The sequence below is a fragment of the Myotis nattereri genome (genome assembly GCF_964212035.1).
Source record: "Myotis nattereri genome assembly, chromosome: 11".
Lineage (NCBI taxonomy): Eukaryota > Metazoa > Chordata > Mammalia > Chiroptera > Vespertilionidae > Myotis > Myotis nattereri.
The window spans coordinates 52,351,417-52,367,811 of NC_138086.1; the positions used below are offsets into that span (position 1 = coordinate 52,351,417).

Consider the following 16,395-nt stretch of genomic DNA (forward strand, 5'->3'; position numbering starts at 1 on the left):
GATATCAATTATCCTGAAATTTTTAAGTTCACTTACATTTTTTTTATTATAGAAATAGTAAAATCTACATAACTGTTATAACCTAGTATAACCTAGGTTTTTCTAAAAATTCCTTTTGAACGATCCTGGGTTATTTTCTGGCACAATTTTTGTTATTAAAAATATACGATTATGCCATAAGTGTAATTCCATAAAGTTTGGATTTTTTTCAGGCAATAATGGAACTCCCATGGTACAGTCTATAGTAGATGAGAGAAATCTTTAAGTAATTGTTCATAAGGAACAATATTTGACTACTTGGGGGCAAGGAAGATTTAATTTGTTATATTTATTGAAAAACTTTTCATTCTACAGCTACTTTAATCAAGACTAATTAAATTTATATGTCTGTCCTTCTTTTTTAGCCAAAATGTACCTTGAGACAGACCCTTCTGGAAGAGACAGGAGGACGCCAATTATCATAATAAAACAGGGCTATGAGCCACCCACATTCACAGGCTGGTTTCTGGGCTGGGATTCCAGCAGGTGGTAAACTGGCTTTTGGAGGAATAAGCAAACAAACAGTATGGCTGTCCCATTGCTGTTGGGGTTGGGGGAGGCTGGTTGTTTATTCGACTTTAGAAAATTAACCTCAGCTATATGGCTATTTTTTAATGCCTAGGATTGGTTTGAAATTCTTTTTAAACTGGAATTTTCTGATGTCAATAGATAACCAAAACTAAACTTTTGTTATGGACCTTTATTAGCTCTGCTTGAAACTGACTTATGTATTTTTATATGATGTATAAAGGTGAAAAGCTAGGCACAAGCTAGGGGAGTTTGTCGGAAAATTTTAGTATTCAGGAGCCATTAGCCAAACTTGTTCTTTAACGTGCCAGAGAAGACAGCCATAATGTTTCTTAGGTTCTTCTCCTTTCTAGTGTTCAAACAAGGAGTATATTTGTAATAAAGTTTATGTTATTATGGCTTTAAAAGTTTGTTTTCCTTTTTTAGCCAATGTGATTTTGATGCCATTAACTCCTAAGTGTCATTTTCCGAGAGAAACTTCACCTCTTTTGCCTTTTTAAAAGCCTTTGAAAGCACAGCTCTTTCATGACAAAACAATTTGTATTCTGTTCCATATATACATATATATACATATATATATTTGAAAGTACATGTTTATCATACCCAAAAAATATGTACAAAAGCACTTCACTGATACAGTTTTCCATCATTAAAATACATCTTTTTGAAAAAGTATATTTGTTGTGACATTTTATTCAAATGTGATATGTGAGTTAATCACATTATTAATTTTAATGTTAAATCCTTTTATGCATATATGAATTTAGCATTTATTTTTTTACTTTTATTGATTTCAGAGAGGAAAGGACAGGGAGAGAGAGATAGAAACATCAATGATGAGAGAGAATCATTGATTGGCTGCCTCCTGCATGCCTCAGTGTAGTGGGGATCGAACCCTCAACCTGGGCATGTGCCTTGACTGGGAATTGAACCATGACCTCCTGGTTTATAGGTTGACACTCAACCACTGAGCCACTCTAGCCGGGCAATTTAGCATTTCTTAATTCATCCTCATTCAGTAGTAGTCAAAATTAGACAGCCTTTCCATGGTTACATAATTATGAAAGGTTTAGTTTTTTTTTAATTGAGCCATTTTATTATTATTGTTAAAAAATGAAACATATATATTGTGTGAGTGCTTTATAGACCTTGCCTTGCTTCAAATAATATAGTTCACTCATTTTTTAGTGAAATTTTGTGAGACCATTAAGAAATTGACTTCAAAACAGCATATATTGGAAAGGGTATTCAGAAGGATAAAATAAACATTTATATTTGTTTTTTAAAGGCACTTAAAATATGCACTAAGAGAAAATATTTGGGCCAAAAACCAAATTTCAGCACATTTAAAGTATTGAAGTTACACAAACTATGTTTTCCAACCACAATGTATTAAACTAGAAATCAGTAACAGAGATATCTGGCTAATCCTCAAATATTTAGATGAAAAGAGAAATCACAAGGGAAATTAAAAAATATTTTCATCTCAATGAAAATGAAAAGCAGCCCACCAAAATATGTGGGAAACAGCAAACACAGTGCTTAACAGGAAATTTATAGCATTAAATCCTAACACAGATAAATAGAAAGACCTCAAGTCAGTGATCTAAATTTCCACCTTAAGAAACTGTAAGAGCAAATTAAACACAAAGAAAATAGAGACAAGGGAATGACTGATTCACAAGAGAGGGGAAAAAAACATAAATTGCTAATATCAGAAATAAAATAAGGGTATCACCACAGAACCTATGGACCCTAAAAAGAAAATATGAAACATAATCTTATGCATATAAATTTGGCATTGATGAAATGGGCAAATTTCTTGGGAGATAAACTAAACATAATTCAGGAGGAAACAGATAAACCTCAATAGCAATGTACACTCATATTAAAGAAATTGAATTCACAGTAAAACACCTTCTGAAAGAAAAGTCTAGGTCTAATTGAGCTTTACTGGTGACTTCTAGCAAACATTTAAGCAATAAAACTAATTCTAGACAAACTCTTCCTAATAATACAAGACAATGATAGAAGATAAGAGAAAATTTCCCGACTCATGTGTGAGGCTAGTATTACCCTGACCAAAATGAAACCAAAAGATTGTAAGAACAGAAAATTACATACCAGTACTCCTCAAAACACTGATGTAAAAATCTTAAAATTTTATCAAATTGAATCCAACAATACAAAAATTAAAGGGGTTCTATCCCAGGCCCTGGCCAGGTAACTCGGTTGGTTAGAGTATCATCCCAATATGCCAAGGTTTTAGATTTGATCTGAGGTCAGGACACATACAAGAAGCAACCAATGAATGCATAAATAAGTGGAACAACAAATCTCTTTCTCCCTCTCTTTCTCTCTCATTCTCTCCCCCCCCCCTAAAATCAATAAATTAAAAAAATTTAAAGAGGAGTTTCATCCCAGGAATTCATTTTAACATTTAAAAATTGATCAAGAATTCTCCATATTAACAGCCTAAAAGAGAAAACCAGGTGACCATCTGTATAGATGCAGAAAAGTGTTTGATAAAATTCAGTAACATTCATAAAAAAAAAAACACAGAGAAAACGGAATAGAATGGAAATTTCTTGATCTTAAAAGGGTATCTACAAAAAATGTATAGCTGACATATTTAAGAGTGGAAGAACAAAACTTTTTCCACTAAAATCTGGCACAAGATGTTTGTTCTCATCTCTTCCATATTCTCTTGGAGGTCGTAGCCAGTCTATTGAGGCAGGGCTTCTCAGCCTTGACACCATTGGCCTTTGGACAGTTCTTTGCCTTGTGCAATACAGGATGATTAGTAGCATTTCTGGCCTCTGCTCACAAGATACCAGTACCATCTTTCTCTCACTACCCCCACCAGTGGCATCCTTCTCTCCCTACTCCCCACATCTAGTTGTAACAAACATTTAGACATTTCCAAATGTCCCTGCGGCAGAGGGAAGCAAAATTGCCATCTATGGAGAACCACTTCAGTAAAGTAAGAGAAAGAACTGAAAGTTGGAAAGGGAGAGATAAGTACTTTCGGTGAAAGGGATTTATCTGGTCACGAATAGTCTTTAAATGCTCCCGGGTGAGTGTAATATGCAGCAAGGCTAGAGGCCTGCTCCATCCAGCCTCTTGAAAAACAAATACAGCTCTCTCTGGCTCTAGATCCTTCCCGCTCCCCTACTCCCATATTTTTTGTGTTGTTGTTTGTTACCAAATGATTTATTGATATTGCCTAACAGTGAGTGACAAAATAGTGTTATCTGTATTTTTAGACTTTATGGCCACCCTATAGAATCTTTGGACTAGAAAAGAAATTAAGATTTTGTTTTCTCATCATCATTAAGCTGTCACCCTTAGTCTAGGCACAGCTAGTACAACATGTTTCTGCAACCCCACAGGCTCCATTCCCTTTACCAACTATTTACTCCCAGGAGAAAAACAGTCAGCATCAACATCTAGCAGCATTTTCAAAATACATTTTTTTAAAAATCTTGAATAGAAAGTAAACAATTCTTTTAGTCTAGTAACTCCCTATGGTCTTATTGCATCTAATACATAAGATAGGCTCTTTTAACATTTATGTAGGTGAACATTTCTTATTTTGAGGATTTACAAAAGACCATGAGGATATTTATTTTTCCACAAAAAAAGGAACAGTATCCACCCAGGAGAATCAGACCAGCAGTTTAAGTAGCTCAGTTCCTGGTGCATGAAGTGATCTGACATCATCCCCTCACTCTCAGCTCTTAGGAAGGAAGTTCAGAGGGAGAAAGGCTGTAGGGAGCAGGGGAGAGGAGGAAACAGATGTGGTAAAAAACACCGTCTAGTAAAAACAGCAGAAGCCACGTCCTTTCATTGCAGGATGTCTGAAGAGGAGAGCTTCTATGGAGCATGGATGCAGGAAAGGAGATGTCTCTCTTAACAAACAATAAATTGTGGGTACAGTCACTCAGAGTCAGAGAAGTGACCACCGCGAGAAATTGGCTTCAACCTCATTGTCTCCAGGGGAGAACATTCCAGAGAATGTGGGACAAAGCCCGGGCCACCGCCCTGGACATTGGCAGGCCTACTGGTGCTTTGGTTCAACCACCTTCAGGGGGTGGGGAGAATCAGTGACCACCACTCATGGGTACAGAGGCTACCACTATGGCAACAACATGACGGTCAAACATCAGCTAGCGCTTGGGCTAGGCACCGCCTGAAATCCAGCCTGCCCTCGCTTTCCTGTGAAGGGCTCGAGGCCTGTGCAGAGCATCTTCAACAGGTGCAGGTGCCGCTTCTTTGGAAGGGCAGAGAACTGCCTCTTCATGAGCTCCTTTTGCTCATTAGTTTTCATATCAGTTCACCTTCTAAACTAGAAAAGACCGAGCTATCTCAGCAGGTTTCCGATTGGGACTACACTACACATACAACTCAAAGAGGGACCCTGTCGTCTTGGTTCTCCCACTGGGCGCGCTCACCTTGCTTCTCATGAATGAATAGGTGTGATCTTGTTGGAGAAAACCGTGTAAACGCAGGGGCAGATTTGGTCAGCCTCCGTTCCAGAAACAGGGGGCGCACTCCTTGGGTCTTGCATAGTTTAACGACGGGGTCGGCCACCTCCTCGTGCTGGCTCAGCCTGACATTGCTTCCGCTAGCATCCTCCTGCTGACCCACCGCCCGCCGGTGACGTCATCACCCAGGTGGGAGAGGTGGGTTGAAGTCCAGGTTATACACCCTCCCGCTAGGGGGCGCGTCCAACCTCGGCTGGGACCATCTGGGTGTTTCCGATGCGGGATGCGGTGCTCAGAGTGATCACGGAGCTTCAGTCTGAACTGCGGTCCCTGGAAAACCGCTAGTCGCCGGGGCGATCCCGCCGGTTCTCCAGCTCCCACCGCACCAGGCGTGGCCTGGGACCACGCGGCCAGGGTCTGTACCGCTTGGCGGGATCACCAGCTTCGGTGTTGGCTTTGATGTCTTACCGCAAGAAGAGGCCGCTGGAGAGATGCTGGAGGCCCAAGTCCTGGGCGCTCCCCTGGCCCAAGCCGGCGCTCCGAGGAGAGGAGACGCTGCGCAGGAGTTTGGGAGCCGGGGCTGCGCGAGGAGGAGCGGGGCAGCCAGAGGGCTGGCCGGGCCGCGGCCTCGAGAGGCACCTGGAGCTTCCATTCTTCTGCTCCAGACACGCTCCGCGAAGGTGGGGACTGGACGGCCGCCGGGGCGCTCTGACAACTCGGGGGGGGGGGAGGGGTTGTGGGGGGTTCCTTATCCAGAGGGCCCTTGTTTATTGCACATCGTTTTATTGAACTTCACAGGTGTTTCCTTTTCTGCAAATAAAAGCAAGACCCTTCACCAGCAAAATGATTACAGCTGGCCTTACTCGCTTTGCTGCGCTGCGCTGGAACCCAACCTGCAACGTCTCGGAGGTATGTCTGCATTAGGGGTGACTCTTGAGGAAAGCGAGGATTAGGGATGCCGAAGCCACCACTACGCACATCCTTTACTCTTCCCCCCTCCCCACCCCCCCACCCCCAAATATTTTTGATACAAGGTTGGGAATGTGAAAATACTGTTTTCGGTTTGCAGTTGGTTGAATCTGCAGATGCGAAACCCATGGATACTAGGGCTTGGATGTGTTTATGGGGGGAAAATCATGCGTAGTAAATCCACGCTGTTCGAGCCTGTGTTGTTCAAGGGTCAACTGTATTTTCATGTACAGAGTAGCAAAAACTCTTTGACACAGTAGTTAACTGCAAAACATTCCTTTGACTTAAAAGCCCTGATATGTCTTACCCTGGTCTCAACATTTGAGGCAGTGAATACTCTGTTAAAAAAATTAAAATCTATCCGTCAACAGCATAAGATTTACTTTCTGTTTATTCTAGAAATAGATTTTTATTTAAAGCATTACGGATGGAAGTTCTGTTGTATATCTCTTTAAATTCTTTAAAACAGTGTTCTGCCTGATTAAAATAAAAGTTGAAACAAGCAAAATAGAGACAGACTCAGAGCTAACAGCTGTTGGGAGGCGGGGAAGAGTGTGAGATGGAAGAATTGAGCAAAAAAGAAATAACTCATGGACAGGGACAACAGTGTGGTGATTGCGGGGCTGGGGGAGGTGGAGGAGGGTATGGGGGGATAAATGGTGATGGATGGACACTTGAGTTGGGGTGTGTGTGTGTGTGAACACACAATACAGTGCACAGAATTGTGCACCTGAAACCTGTATAATTTTGTTAACCAGTGTCACCCCAATAAAGTCAACAAAAAGGGAAAAAAGTAGTTTATGATATTGTATGCTGATCAAATAAACCACAAAATGCTTTTGGATTTGGGGAGATGTATCCATGTATTTAGCCATTAAAAAGAGAGAGAGAAAAAATACCTTCAGAGATGTGCACACCCCAACAGCACAGTAGAGGGCGCTCTGTGTCCATGTTAATGAAGAGCGGCTTTGCTAGTTCCTGAAAACACTGAGAAATGGCCATTTTCACTTTTATTTTCCTAGTAGATTGGAAAAGTGTGTGTTTCTAGGAAGGTTAATGTGGCTGTGATCCTAGCCTACAAGCATTTTATACTGTGTTCCATTCTATGAGTATTTTACACTGTTTTCCAGTTCTGAGGTTCAATAGCATACAATCATCTTCATTTTATAATGTATTTGCGACCTGACAGGCTATCCTGACATCCTGGTATCCTGACACATATGTTTATATATTTATATCCTGGTGTATATCCTAGTGCTGGTGAACCAGCAGAGAGCAGATAGTTAAGGGTACCCTGCCCTCATGGAGCTGTAGTCCAGTGGGTGGAGACAGAAAACAAGCAAATATTTATATACAAATTCTTCCATATGAAGAAAAATAAAGCCAGAGAGGGATAGGAATTGTGAAGTGAGGGATTATATTTTAGATAGAGAAGGCCCCTCCACAGTGACATTTGGACAGAGACCTGAAATAAATGAGGGAAGGAGTCTGTGATGGTTAACTTTGTGTATAACCTTAACTAGGCCAAAGGATGCCCAGATATCTGGTTAAACATTATTCTCCATAATCATGTGAGCCAACTTCTTGTAAGAAATGTCATTTTGTATATACCTTAGCTGATTAGTGTCTTTCTCTGGAGAACCATGACTAATGACTAATACAGAGCTCTAGGCATATCTCTGGGTGGGGACCTGCAGAGCCTTTCATGCAGAGGGCTAAGAAGCTGCTTGGCTTGTTCAAGGAATTGTGAGGAAGGGGTATAGCTAGAGCAGCTGTGGGCAAACTACAGCCCGCGGGCCGGATCCGGCCCATTTGAAATGAATAAAACTAAAAAAAAAAAAAAAAGACCGTACCCTTTTATGTAATGATGTTTACTTTGAATTTATATTAGTTCACACAAACACTCCATCCATGCTTTTGTTCCGGCCCTCCAGTCCAGTTTAAGAACCCATTGTGGCCCTCAAGTCAAAAAGTTTGCCCACCCCTGAGCTAGAGAGATTGAGAGAGATGGAGAAGGGTAAGAGATGAGGTCAGAAAGGTAGTGGGTGTCCATAGATCAGTGGGATTTCCATTTTCCCACTGGGTGAGATAAGATGGAGTGACATGATTTGTCTCCCATTTTGAAAGGCTCTGTCTCACTACAGAGTGGAGGAGAGCCTGCAGGATGGCCAGCCTGGAAGGAGAGGCCAAGCAAGAGGCTGTGATCATAATCCAGGCAGAGCTGGTGGTGATGGTGGTGAAGAGGGACTGCATATGAAGTCAGTGGGAGGAGGATGGATTTGATATAGGATGTGAGAAAATGAGATACATTGAGTATCACAGGAGTTGCTATTTATTTATCTTGGAAACATTGTGTGAGGAGAAGGTGTAACTGGGGGAAAAGGAATTGATAATGTCCATTTTTTGACATGTTTATCCTATTGGACAGTCAATTGAAGTTATTGAGTAGGCTGTTCAAGTTCAATAGAGAATTCATGGCCAGGAACATATGTTTGCTGTGAATCAGTGTATAGATAGATACATTTAAAGACAGAGTGGATGTGGTGGCCTAGAGTGTGAGTATAGATAAAGAAGACATCTAAGAGGACAACTGACCCCTGGAATGTTCTGTCACCTAGTGGTGCAAGAGGAGAGGAGGAGCTGGAGAAGATGAGGAGGAAAAGATCCCAGTGAGGCAAGAAGAAAATGGAGGGGGTCCATGAGGGAATGCTTTGCTGAGGTGAATTATAAGGAAGCAACTACCCATGCCTTTCTGATAATTTTATAATAATATAACTAAATATTCTTGTGAATGTTCTAATGGACGCTTATGGGATATTTACCACCAAATTGTGCATTGCCTAAAGTACTGATTTTCAACTGAGGCCGATTTTGCTCCCCAAGGGACATTTGGCAGCAATGTCTGGTTACATGTTTGGTTGTCAGAACTGGGGGACATCTAGTGTTACAGTATCTCTTGGGTAGAACCCAGGGATGATGCTGAGTATCCTACAGTGCACAGGAGAGCCCTTCACAGCAAGGGATTAGCTCATCCAAAGTGTCAGTAGGGCCAAGGCTGAGAATCACTAACCTAGAATAACTACCTTTCAACATGGAAATAAAGTAGCGTATTATTACAGAGAAATTGTTTTAAAAAACAAACAAAAATAAGTAAATACCACATGATAGGGCAGCTCCTTTATTTTTCATATAATGTTTTACAAAAAGAACCAAATAAGATATCTGAATTAATAAACTAAATTTGCCATATTTTTATCATCATGAAATAGGAACTCTATAAGACCTAATTATTTAACAGTACTAAAATATATAGACACAGGTATGTGTGTAAGGTAATAACTTTTTGAAAATTTTAAACACTGTAATTTTGATATTCTATATTTAAAATTGATGTTGTTGAATCTTAGTGTATTCATTTCCTATTGCTACTATAACAAATTATCCTAAATTTAGTAGCTTAAAACAAGACAAATAGATCGATCGCCTTCTAGTTCTGAAGCTCAGAATTCTAAAGTGGGCCAACAGGGTTGCTTGAATTTCTTCAGGAGGCTCTAGGGGCAGAATCCTTGCCTTGCATTTTCCAGTTTCTAGTGGCCTCCAGCATTCCTTGGCTTGTGGCCACTTTTTCCATCTTCAAAGCTAGCAGTGTAGCAGCTTCAGAGATCTCTTTTTCTATCTAAACTGCTGTGTGACCATCAGTAATATCTCCTTCTCTGACTCTGACTTCCTTCCTTCTTTCCTTCCTTCCTTCCTTCTTTCCTTCCTTCCTTCCTTCCCTTATAAGGACTCTTGTTAGTATATTGGGCCCAGCTGGATTATCTCCACTTCTCAATATCCTTAATTTAATCACATCTGCAAAGTCCCGTTGCCCTGTAAGGTAATATACTCTCAGGGTCCAGACAGGATATGGTCAGGGAGGCTATTACCCTGTCTACCACTCTGTGTGAAAAGGTATGCAATAAAACCAGTGTTCTAATGGGTGGGCATATTGGGTAAAAGCTAATAACCTGAGAAACAAGTAGATATTCCCACTCTCTTCCATTAATTCCACCTTCGGCCTACACCCTCATTTCTAAAATAAAAAATAAACATAATTGTAGCTGGGGGAAAGTCTAGTCAGCATTTCATCTCTTTCCTAATCTTTCAAAGTTTCTGGTCTTGTTCCACCTGACACTTATATACAGAGGCAGAAAGAACGTCCCTGTCTGAGCTCACATAAGGCAGCTGCCATCTGCACAATTATAACAACACTAGTTGGAAGACAAAAGTATAGGTGGGTAGGCTATCTCATTTGAGTTTAACCAAAACCAAAATATTTTGAACTAGAGTTCTAATTTAATAAGATAATTTGGAGCTTTGGTTTTTGAGAGTGGCATTTTTCTGTTCTCAGTCACAGGATATCTGTGAATTTATGTATTTGAAGATCCAGTAGGGACATTGCTAGAATGGTAATATTCTCAGCGGGGTCCTCTGTGAGGTTAAGCAATAGGCCTCTAATGGTGCATAATATTCAACCCAGGTTTGAATGAAAAGAAGCATTATTTGACTTCTGAATATAACAGTGCTTCTAAAAAGGTCATATTTTTATAAGATCAAGTATTATTTGACGTGAACTTCCATTGAGGGCACCAGAGATAATGTCTTTTTTGGAACCCTTGAATCTTCTGCTCATTTGAGTCTGCATTTTATTCTTTTTTATAATGTTTCTGGCCCCAAGAGGTCATCAGAGCCTGAAAGCAGAGAGTTTTTATACTGCCTAACTGTCTCCGTGGAACTCTCACAACCCCTTCGTTATGATTCCATGATGATATGCCTTAAGGGAGGAGGTCACTGCCAAGCATGGTATATGTCTCAAGAAATTTTATAGATGACACATAGGAGCAAATTATTTTATACCCCAGCACCCAAACTGCCACAAAGTTCAGAAGAACGTGTAGGCAAAAATAGTCACAGAATAATGAATACCCAATTTTTAATTTTAAAAAAGAGCTAACAAAAAGTATGGAAATTATGTTCTATTTTCTTATAAGAATTGCAGGTACCCTGTAGTGCATGAAAATATTCTATGACTCTAAAATTTCCAGCTCTGTGGGTTTTTAAAAATGTACTTTGTACTGGCTGGCTTTTAAGATGATTATTAAGTGAGAACAAAAAGAAAAGGGTGTAATTTTCTTCAATTTTCTAGGCATGTGTTTCCCCCCCTAGAAAGTAATCTACTCAGTCTTGGCAAAGTCAGATCCCCTCCTGGGCATCTCCCTGATGAAACCTAATGACCAAATCTAAGGGACACATTTCTGATGCTGTTGGCCTTCCTTTGCTTTGTCTGAAAGCAGTGCAGTTGATTACAATAACAGTACAACACAAAAGAACAGTGTGGTGTCCAGGTCGGTCCTTAGATTAAAAGACCTTCTGAAGAATCCTGGCTCCACCATTACTAGTTGGGCCAGGTATATTAGTTATATCACTTAATTACTTTTCAACTTCAGTTTCTCTATTGGTTAAGAATGCATTTGCCTACCTACTCACCTTACAGTCCAGGTACTAGATGGTCTTCACGGGTTAGTGTGGGTGCTGGTATAAAACCAACATAACTGCTGGCATCGGGAGGAGATCATTGAGCGTCCACCCTAGGTTAAGCCAAATGAGAAGAGAAGGAGACTGAGGAGAGCTTGGCACAGTCTCTGGATGTACAGAATATGAAGACAGAAGACAAGACCAAAATAAATAGATGTATCAGAAGTAGATCTGTCAAGGAAGGAAATTATAAGCCTTTGAAATCTGGGGCAGGGGGGATATTGAGAGAAGTTCAAGGATTGAGTAGAATGAATAAAATAATATTGGTGGTGAGGGTGGGATGATAATGAAGAAAACTGGATGCCAGAAACTCTCATGAGCTTGAAGTACTTTGTGCTCGATGGGATTTGTCATATATGCAGAGGTGAGATGTAAAATCTTCAGAAATGAACTCCTATGCAGAATACAGGGAAAATTCCTCCTTTTTGGAAGGAAAAATAAAACCCACCTCTGATAAGGATATTAATCATTTTATGTACTCACTCACCTTTTGCATTTACCATGTACAGTCTCCCACCATCAAACACATCAGTAAGAATTTTGATTTTATTGAACATTTCAGAAAGTAGAATGTAGAAGTTTAGAGAAGTATTCTCTTTAGCTCTGATAAAAACTGAGTGTAACTTAGGCTAAGAACAATAACAGACTTAGAATGTATTACGAAGAAAAAATATTTTTATTGGTTAGTGACTTGGTGTTGATAAACAGTCTGAATATTCCAAAGATAGGAAATATGGCTTGAAAATGTGTAATTTTTGAATGTAATTTGGGAGCTAAAAATATTATTTCTAAATATGCATGCTATTTCCCCCAAAGTGCTGTCAAAACAACAACAACAACAACAACAACAAAAAAAAAAACCAAGCAAGGGAGGAACAAATTATATTAATGCAATATCTATATCTGTTAATTGGTCTCCATTATCCATTCTTTCCTTTTTCCTCTTAGTACTGTAATAGAAACCCATGTAGTAGGCCACATTCTGTGTCCCTGGAAGCAAGGCATGGTCATCTGACTGAATTCTGGCCAATGACATGTGAGCAAAAGGTCTTTGCTTCATAAGGGCAGGGATCCAGGTATCTAGTCTCTTCTTATAAAAGGAAATCTTTGTCCTTCCCTTTCCTAGTCCCTTTTCCACTGGCTAGGAAATGATGAGAACTTGAGTAGGCACCTCAGGCCCGGAGATGGAAGCCTCATGTAGCAGTTGGCAGAGCTTCCTTACCATGACTGGATCTGTTTATTTAAAGATCGATAGATAAAAAGAAAGAACTTGCTTTCTCTTTTGAACCTCTGTATTTTGGAGTCTCTTTTTAGAGCAGTTTAGCCTGTACCTTAATTAATAGAAAAGCTGGTTATCAGAAGTGGAGGTTTACACAAAAATGTTCTAAACACTTGTGGTCCTGCCTTAATTGTAGATATGTGAAGAGTGAATAGATGTGGCCGGCTGGGGAGCCAGTAATCCTTTTTATGGCAAAACATTCAAATAAAACTGTTACCAGTGGTAACTGAGAAGGCAGGATACACCAAGCCTGTCCCGCCGAGAAAGGGGCTGGGAGAATTCGGAATAGTAATGTGTACTGGCTGTTCTGGCAGCTTTTAGCAATATACTTACTGTAAGAGAGGTGAAGTCAGGCAAGAATGAATCAGTTTAAAGGAGAGATGAAAGGAGCTATAATTCTGCTCTATTCGCAGCAGGTAGCCTTTAATCTAAGTTGACTAAGGGATTAGTAACTTGGAAAAGCCAACTGTTTTCTGTAAACAAAATAACAGTAGATAAAGTTGTCACTCAGGACATTGCTCAAGAGCCTTCCCTTAAGTGTCCTCAACCAGATGTGTAAGCCAATCTAGAATCAGATGAAGGATGTTGTTTTCTCACCCAATGTGGCTGCTCTTAATTCAAGGGGGGTGGGGGGGGGGGGTAGGGAGCGGGTAGCACTGTCAGATTTATATCCAGATGAAGTTTTGGTTGTGGTTTCTTTCATATACAACTACTTGGAACCAAATAGACAAAAATAATCAACATGTTTTTGAGCAAATTATATTGCTAAAGAATTTGGAAGTCTAGTCTACACAAGTTTGTGGTTGTTTAACCATGAAGCACCTCCTGAGAGCCTAACCCAGCAGTAGCAGAGAGCTGAGAAACGCGTGCTGTATTCGGCTTAAAACTAGAACTCCGTGTCCACCTCCCCATCTTAAGCAGAAAAGAAGGGATGCTCTCCAATATGCACAGTAATGTGTCTCAGGGGATCATGGACCGAGAAGAATTTTCCAAAGGACAAAGCCAGGAGACCCAAAGGACAGTGCGACAAGGAAGTTCCCCAAAAGCAGAGGCAGGATCTCATCCAGAAACTTACTCCATTGCTAGTGAGGACAGTCTTCGGAATTTCTGCCCAGCCAGATTTCAGCATTCCTATCAACAAGTGGTTCTGTGTGCTTCCCATTCTTCTCTTTCTAAAGTATGATATTTTATTGCAGGTATCCTGGTTCTGTTCCACCGCTAAATATTAGTGTTTTGTGTGTTTGTGTGTGTGGAACTTGGGGGCTGGGGAAATGACAGTGACGTCATCTACCAGTTTATTGGTCACAGAACTGGAAAAAAACCACATCAGGACTCATGGAAAGAACTTTGCATCATGTAGAGATTCTGGATTTTGAGCTAGACTGGATTAGACTCTACATAGTTCACCTTTGATAAGGAGATGTGTTCGTGTGGAAGAAACAAGAGATAATTGAGTTACCATGCAAATAGGTTATGGTAGGAACTGCTTAATGCCTTCTAGTAATCAATTTCCCTTAATTCCTTCCAATCATAGAAACTACCACCATTTTAGCAAAATTTGTGGTTGTCCAGGTAGAAATGAAATTCCCCAGCCTCACTTGGAGCTGATATGACCACATGACTCAGTACTGATTATTACCCAATAGGCTATTTCCCTAAAAAGGGATCTTTTTGCTACAGCAGCTCAATTGTACACTAAGAAAGATAGCATTTCTCCTGCATTCAACAAGAACAATATAGGAAAGCATTGAACTATTTCTTGGAATAATAATGGAGGGAAAAATAAAAAAAAATTGTAAGTATCTTATGAGGCAAGTTTAATATTATACTTGTTTAAGGCTAGAGAGAAGAACATGTTTAAAGAGTACTTTTTCACAAAATTAGTGGGTTAATTTAAATTGTATTTGACTATGTCTCCATAGTTTACCTACTGACTTTTTTCATCTCCAATTGCTAGGCATACGGTAAGACCTCAGTTAATACTTATTGAATGGCAATCTCAAACATGGGACAGGTGAAAGAATAATAAGGAAGAATATAGTGAGAGACTAGGATACTTACTCAGTTGTGTTGCAGAATGTTTTAACCTGCTCCCAAAAGGAGGATACACAGCTACACCCTTTCTGAGTGCATCACAGCAAAAACATAAGCACTCATGAAAGAAAAACACGATACAATTAACTACATGAAAATATAAGAACCAAAAACCAATGAGAAGTTTAGAAATTAATGTGTAATACATATAGCTAACATTATAGTTATTCAAATACTATTTTTTTAAATTGAAAAGGAACTCTTATAAATCAACAGTCAACAACCTAATTGAAAAATTGTCAAAAGACACAACAAGACAGTTCACAGAAAAGAATAAAAATGGCCTTGGCTGGTGTGGCTCAGTAGGTTGGAGCATCATTCCATACACTAAAATGTTGTGGGTGCAACCCCCAGTCTAGGTTGATCTGCGGTAGGTTGTGTGCAGGAGGCAACCGCTTTGTGTTTCTCTCTCTCTCCCTCCCTCCCTCCCTCCCTTCCTCCTTCCCTCTCTCCCTCTCTCCCCCTTTTTCTCTAAAATCAATAAGCATGTCCTCAGCTGAGGATTTAAAAAAAAGAATAAAAATTACCAACAAATATTAAAAAGATATTCTAAGACACTCATAATTTAATACATTTAAAATATAACAGAAGAATCATATTTTTGTCTATCTACTAAATTGGCAAATGTTAAAATATCAAAGTGTTACTGGCCATCAGAATATAGAAAACAGGTTCACAGATACACTGCAAATGGGTGTATAAATTGGGCAAAACTTTTTTTTATCTATAACGAAGTATTATTTTAGTAAAGCAAAATACACCTGAAACATTATCTATTTACCAAATGTGCACTAATCTAACATCAAAGACATTAGATGAGTACTTATGGAAGAGAGAAGGATATATGTGTTCTCAAGCAAGCTAATCTGCTCAAACTGATATTTGGCATATGTTTGTAACATTTAATCAAAGGCAAGAGAAAGCGGAGAATCTACATCTATTAGCAGAGGCCAGTCTCATTTCTCCTCTCTGATCCTGCCTTGGAGAGACAATTAGAGGGAATCTGTAAGATCATCTATTTAAGCGCAACTCTTGGTATTCTCATTTCTTGATACAAGCAGGATATCACATAATTCTTTACACTGCCTGTTTCTAACAGTCCTGGGAGGAAGAATTGCCTTCACATTGTATTTTTGTAATGTTTGGCCTCCAGCAAGGGCTAGGAACCCACTATAGATTTAAACATTAGCCCTAGCTGGTTTGGCCCAGAGAATAGAGTGTCGGCCTGCGGACTAATGGGTCCCAGATTCAATTCCAGTCCAGGGCATGTACCTCAGTTTCAGGCTCCTTCTCGGTTGGGGCTCGTGCAGGGGGCAACCAATAATGTGTTTCTCTCACATCGATATTTCTCTCTGTCTTTCCCTCTCTCTTCCACTCTCTCTAAAACTCAATGGGAAGATATCCTCGGGTGAGGATTAAAAAATT

The 16,395-nt window shown here is 39.8% G+C and overlaps 2 protein-coding genes across 2 annotated transcripts in view; both read left to right on the forward strand.

Moving 5' to 3' along the window:
* Positions 1 to 1,234, forward strand: part of SCIN (scinderin) — a 54,870-nt gene extending 53,636 nt beyond the window's left edge. Inside the window, exon 16 of the mRNA XM_081102289.1 lies at positions 405 to 1,234. Coding sequence (XP_080958415.1) covers positions 405 to 532 — 128 coding nt within the window. The 3' untranslated portion in view covers positions 533 to 1,234. The remainder of the gene's footprint in view (positions 1 to 404) is intronic.
* Positions 1,235 to 5,772: 4,538 nt separating this feature from the next.
* The window catches only part of ARL4A (ARF like GTPase 4A), a 29,361-nt gene continuing 18,738 nt past the window's right edge, over positions 5,773 to 16,395 (forward strand). Inside the window, exon 1 of the mRNA XM_081101982.1 lies at positions 5,773 to 5,963. The gene's annotated coding sequence lies outside the window, so the exon portion shown is untranslated. The remainder of the gene's footprint in view (positions 5,964 to 16,395) is intronic.